General features: G+C 46.4%; 1 protein-coding gene and 1 pseudogene across 1 annotated transcript; one reads left to right on the top strand and one right to left on the bottom strand.

Moving 5' to 3' along the window:
- Nucleotides 1-320: 320 nt before the first annotated feature.
- On the bottom strand, nt 321-6,669 carry LOC119363045 (nuclear transport factor 2-like). The gene is made up of 10 exons (XM_037628349.1): nt 6,546-6,669; nt 4,181-4,221; nt 3,964-4,101; nt 3,002-3,308; nt 2,621-2,937; nt 2,308-2,488; nt 2,103-2,224; nt 1,962-2,027; nt 1,655-1,718; nt 321-1,209 (listed from the first exon to the last, which is right to left on the bottom strand). Exons 2-10 carry the CDS (start codon nt 4,217-4,219, stop codon nt 560-562), a joined length of 1,884 nt encoding a protein of 627 aa, XP_037484246.1. The 5' UTR covers nt 4,220-4,221; nt 6,546-6,669; the 3' UTR covers nt 321-559.
- Nucleotides 6,670-6,930: 261 nt separating this feature from the next.
- On the top strand, nt 6,931-9,750 carry LOC119363046 (annotated as a pseudogene).
- The last annotated feature ends 751 nt before the right edge of the window (nt 9,751-10,501 follow it).

Raw genomic sequence — 10,501 nt, forward strand, 5'->3', positions numbered from 1 at the left:
GGATGTAATTTCGGATGAACACCCAAACATTTAATTAAATAAAGCGGCGACATTTTCCATAAAAAAACAATAATGCTTTGTTTTGTGTTGATGCATTTGAAAGACTAGACGTACTAACACTTCAGGTCTTTATTGATTGAAATAGTAGTATACCCAGCCACACATGACGGCCAACATTTTTTTTTACTCTCAAAAAAACATAAGTGAAATAGCGAATTTTTAGCTGTCGTAACATAACACACATCCTCAAGCGAGTTCCAGCCTGCCATAAAAGAATTGTGCTAAAGCCCCCAGAAACTAACACCAAACAGCGTCAATGATTTAGGATTCGCACAAATACCAAACCACATCTATATAAAATCTCCGCATGATGTTTACAGGTCAGAGCATTCGAAAATGCGGGTAGCAACCAGCCACAAAAGAGGCACCAGCCGAAACGAGGTATCATCAGGTTGAACATGCGAGAGAATGCGGATGATTTGATCCTAAAGGAGTACGGGGTGCGAAACAGTATCAATGGGCGAACACTCTAGTTCCCTACTCTGCTGGATTGCACACACTATGCGGTAACTGCTATTTGCTTGGGACCATTGAAGCGGCCAGGCCTCCCATTCGCATTCCCGTTCCCGTTATGGACGGGGCGTGGCTGATGGTGTCCGTTCCCATTCTGGCGGTAGTCATCTCCGTTCTGGCGGTAGCCGTCCCTGTTCTGGCGGAAGCCATCTCCGTTCTGGCGGTAGCCGTCCCTGTTATGGCGGAAGCCATCTCCGATCTGACGGTAGCCATCCCTGTTCTGGCGGTAGTCATCTCCATTCTGGCGGTAGCCGTTCCCGTCCTGACGGTAGTCATTCCTGTTCTGACGGGTGTCATTCTGGCGGTAGTCATTCCCCTGCTGTCCTCGACCATGGCCTGAGTACTCGTTCTGATTTCTGTTATCATTCCTCATGTTATTGCCATCACGGTAGTTGTTACCATTGTTCACAAAGCCCGCTCCCCGCCCTCTCAAGTTTTCACCATCACGGTAGTTAATGTTGTTCACAAAGCTCGCTCCCTGACCCCTGAAGTTGTCGCCATCACGGTAGTTGCCATTGTTCACAAAGCCTGCTCCCTGTCCCCTGAAGTTGTCGCCATGGTAACCACCTCTGTCTGGCAGGACCCAACTGCCCCGGGCATTGCCATTGTACTCACTATGGGTGACTCCATTAACAACTGAAAGTTTTTTTGGGGGGAATTAACAACTGAAAGTTATAATCCAAGCATGCAAGGCCTAGAAACCAGCAAAAATATGACTTGCAACGATGGAATTAAACTAAAACAAATATGCAAAGGAGGCAGCATTTACTGTACACATGGATCAGTTATCAGCAGCATAACTTAATCGGAGATGGGAAGGAAAACAAATTGCAATTTAATTTGTTCTAACCATCCAGATGCTATCTTATACTACCTTCGTTCGAAATTAAGTATCGCTGATTTAGTACAAAGTTGTTCATTTTAATTTTTTGAGAGTAAGGACTTCTTTTCAGATGGAAAGCAAGGACACACCAACGGTTGCATATGACATGTCCACCTGTGAAAGGTGGACTAAAACTATGGAAGAAATCGTTCTATTTTAGTTGCATATATGATGTGCCGATATCAGGATGCAGCTCACCTCGTTTTGGAGTTCGCTTCTCCTCGACATAAGACACATACGAGCCAAAACGAACTTTAAATACCTAAAAGTCAAAACGAGTATTAGTTATAGAGCTCTTGCAACATCTTGCAGATACTTAAAATGCTGAAATGATGATGGACAAGTAGGCCAAGTTACAATTAGACCTCCACTATTTTAGACAATGTAGCTAAATGTGCTCCAGCAAACTTAAAGTTGCACAAACTGAAACAGAATGCAGCAGCGTAGCTAAATTTAACTTGTAAAGTAATAGCGCGAATTGAGAAAATACACTGGGAAAACAAACCTCGATTGCTGCATTCATTGATTTTTCAGACTCAAATTCAACAAAGCCAAAGCAGAACCCATCAGCCTGCAATGCAAAACTAATGTTAGCAAGCATATGTTTCATAGAAACCAAGCCTACATTCATACAATATTAACTAACCTGACGGTGTACAACTTGTATACCACGAGGCTTGATTGAACCAAACTTACTGAACTCAGCCTCAACCATTTCGATAGTTGCATTCCAAGGCAAGTTCTTCACAAAGATTGAATACCCTTGGTCTGCAAACAAGGTAGTGTTATAGTTCAGTACAACAAAGATATGTGCTTCAATTTTCTATAAAACAGATGGAGAAAGCACCAACCATCAGAAATATTTTGGTCATTTGGAGGCGCAGTATCAGCTGCATGCGTAGTTTTTGCAGGAACAGACGAAGATTTCTCCACATTTTCAGCTCTCTTTACTGTTGGATTTGGTCTAGGTTTGGGTTTGGGTTTGGGTTTGGTAATGGGTGCTGGCGGTATGCTCTCATTTGTGGCCTTAACCTATCATGCAAGTCACAGAAGCCAGTAAGCAAGCATAACAGATCGTGTAATTATTATTCCACATCCAGAACTCACTCAATTCTGGCAGTACAATTAGTGGGGGAAACTGCAGGAACACAAGAGGAAACTTACGATCGATGCATAAGTCTTCTTAATAACATCCTTCTGAGCTGAAGCAGGAGTAGGTGCTACCTCAGGTATCTTAATAGCATCATTCTTAATTTGAGAATTTTCATTTCCAAATGAATTTATGACTTTGTCCTTGCTAGAAATACTCTCTACAGATGGATCCATGACTTCATCATTGATGGAAATATTCTCTGCCGATGGATTTATGACTTCAGCATCCACAGGAATCGTCTCTGCAGATGGATTTATGACTTCACCATTGGTGGAAATATTCCCTGCAGATGGAAGCTCTGGGTCCACGCTCTCCTTGACAGATGTTTCTGGTCAAATATTGAAATGTCAGCAAGCTATGAAACGATCAGTTCGAATATGAAATTCCATTACCTGGTTCAGCTGGAAATGGGGCAATCTGAGTGTTTCCATTAACATGGTCAACTAAAGCTTCATTTGTCTCAGCCAATGGCATCTCCGGCACACCTCGAAGCACATCATTCAAAACAAAATAGCCTCCATTTTCTTGTGGAGCAAGGAAGAATGACTGAACAAATCTATGCTTCACAGTATCAAGCATGGTAAGAGATCCAGTCACCAAAATGAGCACACCACCAGCGTGGGAGGGCTGAGTATCTACATTATCTAACTGTATCAAACATCCCTTCATATCTGTAGATAAGAAGTGTTGATTGATAGCCTGGTCAAGCACATGAAACAAGTCAGTTATAACAAATCAGGTGACTAGGCATGGATAAACAAGTAGCATGTATAAAGTGATATGACCATGTAGCTGATTGTACAATACATATTAGAAAAATTAAATAAGAGAGCTGGAAAAACTATACTTACTGCAGGCAAATGATATTACATGGATGATTTTTAACAAACATTACCTTCAGAACATAATGGCATGCGCGCCCTTTAGATAATCAACCGACTTTCATCAATACGTGTGGCCTATAGATTTGATTAATTGCACAATACCACCACTACCGCTACTACTACCTGCCCAATTTACAGTAAAAAAAGCACTCTGCGTAGGCGACCACATGAGAACATGGAAGTAGTATCCTGTTGTGAATTCCCACACCAAAGCAGCCTGATGATCACAACATGCTAGCAAAATGTACCTTAAACAAACTAGCTGTTATTTGTCCTCAGCTATTCTAATTCTAAGTGGCAAATCATAGAAGTGAAGTCCATCAATAGCATGGACGAAAACAAGCTCTGGTATAAAATAAGTGAACAGGTGTGCCCTGAATTCTAGTTTCCACCTAATCACGTTTAATCTATACAACTTATACATAATAGTAAGATCATAGAATACTACTGCTGTACTGCCGAGAACTTACGTATGTAGTGGTTATAGATGTCAATGGACCATCAGAATCTGGTCGACCAAGGATACTTTCATCATGATAGAACTTATGGACATGCTCTGGCGACGAATTCAAAACTCTGTAGTATTGTTGAGCAAACGCATTCCCAATCTGTCAGCAAGACCAATCGTGTTTAGCAATACTGCTATTACTCTAGATTAATAATAAAAAAGATGGAGAAAAACAGTACCACGTCCGGATGAACGTAATTCCCAGTTGGCGTAGACATTGCTGCACAACAGATTACACTGATTAGTACCTCATGTTTTGAGGCGAATGAATATTGTGCGACGATCGAGCAGCATAAAAAGGATGTAGCTATTCAAAACCTATAGTTAATCAGAACGGTTCACAGTAAATTGTAAACATTGTTGCAAGAAAACAAACTGTTGCCTCAAAGGAATATACAGTAATTGGCTGAGCAACCATTTATCAACACCCAAACCATTGGCAAACAACTATCAACAACTCGGTAGCACAGTGATCTTTGTCCATCATGAATGGATGCTGACTCATATTTCACGAATTAATGGCACAACTTACATAGCATGTATCAGTGTATCACATATATCACTGTAGCCACAGACAATTGGTACAAATATAGCACAATGACAATAACTATCAGATTGAGAAATTTTGGATACAACAATTGGCATTTGAACTCATAATTGTCTCCCAAATTTCTGCCAATCATCGCATAAAACAATAAAAATTTATTCAGCAGACTCAACCTGAGCCTATCAACATTGGAAATAAAACAAACCATCACAAAAGTTAGCTTTAATTGCTTTCTACACAGGAAAATTGACGTCCATATAGAAAAACCAACTCACAATAAGAAAATGATTGAAATTTCAGAATTGAAACAGTAAACTAGCTAACAAAATGAACAAACTACACATCAAACCACTCACTATACCAGTTGCACACAAACCTATCGCATTGCAAAAACTATGTTCCACAAGGCAAAATCAATACTAGATGTCTGCAGCAGGGTGCCATGAAACACTCCCACCAAAATCTGAAACCATACAAGACTCATAAGCTACCTATCTAAATTATAATGACCACAGCAAAAATTGCATTTGATTTGCAGTGCTAGGCTGTTGATACTCCAAACCAGTCAACAGCCAACATTAGTTTAATAGCGACTGAGAATCTAGTCTGTCTAGATAAATAAAGGCGACAATTTCATACAAACCATTACGTAAACCCCATTACATAAACCCCAGCCGGCAAACCATACAATACATCAATTTTGTCGTGAAAAGGAGGCCCTTTCCTTCACCCAAGCAAATAAACCACATGAAAGCCTGTCCATAACTGCTACAAGAACAATTTATTAAACAACCACCCAGAATAATCTAGACATAGTTTTAAACCCATCAAACCTGACCACCGCATCGACGGACAAAAGCCACGCCATGACAAGGACAAGCATGCACCGAGCAAGCCAAGTCGATTGCACGGAAAGTGTAAAATAAGAACTTGGAACAATGCCAATAACTATCAGATCCCAGATATAGCACAATGACAATAACTATCAGATTGAGAAAAATTGGATACAGCATTTGGAACTTGAGCTCATGATTGTTTTCCCAGTTTCTCCATATCATCACACAAAACAATAACCATTTATTCAGCAGACTCAACCTGAGCTTATCAACACTGGAAATAAAACAAATCATCAGAAAAGCTAGCTACAACCTCTTTCTGCAAAGAAAATTGACTACGGTTCAGAGTAACATCCATATAGGAAAAAAAACAACTCACAACAGGAAAATGACTGAACTTTCAGAACTGAAACAGTAAACTACCTCCAGATAACAAAATGAACAAACTATACATGGAACCATCAACTAGACCTGATGCACGTAAGCCTATTGCAATGCAAACAAAGAATGTTCCACGACGCAAAAGCAATACTAAATGTCTCTGCAGCTCGGTGCCATGATGGAGCACTCCCACCAAAATTCTGAAACCACAAAAGACACATGAGCTATCTATCTAATGACCACAGCAAGAAATGCATTAGATGACATTTTCACACACCGTGTCCTGATACTCCAAACCAATCAACGGACAACATCAGTTTAATAGCGATTGAGAGTATATAGACAAATAAAGATGACATTTTTCACACAAAACATCATTACGTAAACCCCGGCCAACCAGCAGCCCACACAATACGTCAATTTCGTCGTCAAAGGGAGTCCCTTTCCTTCACCCAAGCACACAAACCACAAGAAAGCTTGCCCGTAGCCGCTCCGGGACCAATTCATCCAACAAACAACCCGGAACAGCACGGTGCTAATCCCCAGGCGACGCGGTTTAAACCCGGATTCCGCCCAGACCCGCAGCATTACGACGCACCAAACCCTACCCCCGCGCAGACCAACGAGACCCGCGAGGTCCCTCGAGCCGCGGCACGACGAGGAGGACGGACGAGCGCGCACCGGGCGAACCGAGAGCCGGCGGAACGGAACGGACGGAACGGGGAGCGTAAAAGAGAAGACACCGAGACGCGCGCGCGGGGAGAGGAAGAGGGGCACTACCTTCCGGACGGAGCACGGGCCGACGGCTGCCGCCGCCGACGACGACGGCCACGGGGGGGAGGGCAAACCCTAGCGGAGCGGCTGGGCGACGCGGGTGGCGGGCGGGCGGGGCAGTTGGACTCGATCGAGGAGGCGGAGCGGGAGAGAGAGAGAGGAAAGGACGGAGCAGGAGGCGGAAGGGGTTTATAACGGGAAGGGTTTTTGGTTAGTGGGGGGTCGCGAATGTTCCTGCTGCGTCTCACTGGCTTCTGGGCCCTCACTCGGCAGCTTGCGGTCGGACCGGACCCGATCTGCGGCTGGGCTGCGTCGGTCCGGCCCGCGAGTCCGACTTTTCGTTGTTTACGACCCCGATGTCGCTCGTCTTTGTTTTCTTCTTCTTCTAGAACCCTCCTATCCTGGCGGCGCGGCGGCGGCGCTCCCCTCCCTCACTCTTGACGGCGGCGCGGCGGCCATCCACCTGACCCTTCTCCACCACCAAGCCCGTACGTCCTCTTCTTCTCTCCTGGGTAGCCTAGCTCCTGCTCTGGCCTGCACGGCTGCACCCAAGCTCCTCCAATCCGCCGCCGCAGCCGTTACCTTAGCGCCTCTCACGCGCGTCGCTTACATCGCCGCCCGCCCCCGTTCTATCTTCGTCGCGGCATCGCGTCCCTGCTGTCGCCACCCCGTCCGCAGTATTGGACATTGGTGTTCGAGGTACGCGCTTTTACCTTTTAGTCATCCAGTGATTCGTTCAAAAATTTAGTCATCCAGCGATGTGATTGCTTAAGCCCAAACTAATGAGCCACCGAAATTGTGTGCCGGTGCCCACCATTTTGGCTTGGGGCATAGGCCCAAGTATCGTAACTTGCAAAATTAGTAGAAGCTTTGTACATTTGTGGATTAGCAATGTCTCATTTATTGGTGTTATTTAGCAGGCTGTTGTTCCTTGGGTAAGGATGAAGTTGCTATCCCGAATGGGGAGAAGTAGTGGGGTTGATGATGATGGTGACGACTGACGAGGGCATTGTTTCCCCCATTGCTTTAGATGCAGAGGCTGGTCCCAAGACATAGAACCCCAGTAAGGACAGGAAGCAAAAGAGGGCTAAGGAGAATCACAATAAGTCTTTGAAGAAAAAGAAGGCCAGGGCATTGGAAGCGAAGCAGAACCAAGAGGCGGAGAAGATGAGGCAGCTGGAGAGTTCACTGTTTGGGTCGATCTATGAGCCACTGAAGTTTGGCACTGAGTTTGGGGCTGCGGTGTCGGATCATGACAGGGATGGTCCTTTGTTCTTCATAGATCGGTCTGCTGGTAACAGTGAGGATGACTTGCCTGTTTATGAGGAGGACTTCGGCAGTGAAATTGATGAAGATGAGATGGTCAGTAAGGGGAGGAAGCCTGCGTGGGTAGATGACGAGGAGGAGAGGACTTAGGTGGACATCTTAAAGGTTGCAAGATTGAGGAAGTTGAGAAAGGAGGCTGATGAGTGTGTGATCTCGGGCAGAGAGTATGAAGCTAGGTTGCATGGTCACCATGCCAAGTTGAACCCCTTCACTGGCTGGGCAGATATGGGCCCTAAGGCTCCTCTCCCTGGGGTTTATGATGATGAATCTGATGAGGATGGCGGAGTCGACAATATTCTTCGGAACAACGATGAGCTTGTTGTCAAGGGTACTGCTAAGCTTTTACCTGGCATGTTGGACTTTCTCAAGGCTTGTTGATGCTAATGCGCAGGAGCCATCTACTGGTCCTATCAATTCCGTGCAGTTTCATAGGAATGGACAGCTGATGCTTGCTGCTGGCCTGGATAAACATCTGAGATTTTTCCAGATTGACGGGAAAAGAAAACCCAAGATCCAGAGCATATTTATCGAGGATTGTCCGGTTCACAAGGCATCCTTTCTACCTGATGGCTCTGAGGTGATCCTTTTCAGGCAGGAGCAAATTTCTTCTACTCATTTGATTTGGTGAAAGCTGCTGTTAGTAAAGATTGGACCCTTGACCGGACGTGAGGAGAAAAGCCTGGAAAACTTTGAGATATCACCTGACTCAAAAACCATTGTGTTTGTTGGAAATGAGGGGTACATTCTTTTGATATCTTCCAAAACAAAGCAGCTCACTGGAACCCTCAAGATGAACGGAAATGTGCGTTCATTGGCTTTTGCGGACGGTGGGAATCAGCTACTAAGCAGTGGCGGGGATGGCCATGTTTACCACTGGGATCTTAGAACGAGGAAGTGTATGCACAAGGCTACCGACGAGGGCTCCCTGACAGGCCTTTCTCTCTGCACCTCGCAGGACAGCTCCTATTTCGCCACAGGCTCCAGCAGCGGCATCGTGAACGTGTACGGCAGGGACGAATTCCTCGCCGGGAAGAGGAAGCCGCTGAAGACGATCGAGAACCTCATGACCGAGATCAGTCAGATGAAGTTCAACCACGACGCCCCGCTTCTGGCGATAAGCTCGGGGAAGGAGCGGAACGGGATGAGGCTCGTGCACGTCCCGTCTTTCGCCGTGTTCCAGAACTGGCCAGGGCCTCGGTTCAGCCTCCAGTACCCCCGGTGCCTGGACTTCAGCCCGGGCAGCGGGTTCCTCTCTGTCGGACATGCTGGCGGAAGAGTTTTGCTGTACAAGCTGCACCACTATCAGAACGCCTAGGACGACTCGCCTGGAGATTCCAGTTTTGACACTGTATTTTTCTGCTTCCTGAAAACCGACTGTCATCTGCTGCGTGACTCTTCTTAGCCCCTTCCTGAAAACCTGTTCGTTCTTTTTGTCATGCAAGTTGTAAAACTGCTACCTGTTCAGTGTTTGTATATATGCGGCTGCCTGTTGAGTTCAGAATTTCTGCACGCCGTTTTGAAAGTGGGTACTTGGGTATGGGCGTATGGCTGGAGGAAAGATGGAGGAGCAGTGCATATACATTGGTCTATGTTTTCTAGCTGATGACTGATGTTCGTGTGCTCCAAGTAGATGCTCTCACCGTGGTCAATGGGTCTGTGATTCTTAGGTTGGATAGCTCGCGTGCCTTGGACGCCAGCGTTCTGCTCCAGAGATCTACGGGGCTATGTAGCTCGCCGCGGCGCCACGCCCACCACGTGCTCGACGCAATGCCTACGCGAGGTGTGCATATCGCCCAGGGCAGCGGGACGGCGTGCTCGGCTCCACTGCAATCGACCACCACCAGTGCCGGTTCCTATTCCAGAGGACCGGGCGAGCGAACCACGAGCGGCAGCGGTGGCATTCCATGTGGCGTCCGTCTTCCTCCACCAGGCCCGGCCCCGGTACGGCCGCCGCGATGACGCGGTTCCACGTGCGTCGCCATGATCAACCTCTTGACCTGTCTAACAGTGGCGTTGAAATCTTTACAGTGCCAAATTCCCCTTGCCTGCCCAGAATGATCACCGCGGCCCCGGAGCTCCGCCCGCCGCGGCCGGCCCCCCCAGGTACGCCTTCGTCTTGTCCTCTCGAAGAAACGCCTGTCCCCTCCCGTGCATTCCCCTAGCTCCATGTGTCCGGTGCCCTCTCCTGTTCATTCCTCTCTAGCCGGTAGTACAAATCAATTAACACCCTGCATCATGTGTCCGGCGTCCTGGATGATCGGGCACTGACTGTAGTACAGTTCTCTTGTTGAGAGCTCGACGACGTGTCGTTGCGCCGAGGTGGGGGGGTGTGATTTTCGCCTGTACAGGGCCTCAATTTCCAACCTATGGATGTTCATTTGTATCCATATATAAAATGCATCAATTCATTTACTGTGAGACGATGATCGGTTCAAGGGACACCGTCCTCGTGCGAGTGTGGGGGTAGGGCTGCCGTAGAATTTTCTTTGTCATGTACAAACAGTTTTGGGAGCTAACCACAGGCCTGAAACTTCTAGTGGGCTTATCACACCCATCTGGCAGGAAACATCTTGTTATCTACTACCTCCGTTCCTAAATAATTGTCTTTCTAGAGATTTCAACAAGTGACTACATAC

Source organism: Triticum dicoccoides, chromosome 2B (genome assembly GCF_002162155.2).
Source record: "Triticum dicoccoides isolate Atlit2015 ecotype Zavitan chromosome 2B, WEW_v2.0, whole genome shotgun sequence".
In the NCBI taxonomy this organism is placed as follows: Eukaryota; Viridiplantae; Streptophyta; class Magnoliopsida; order Poales; family Poaceae; genus Triticum; species Triticum dicoccoides.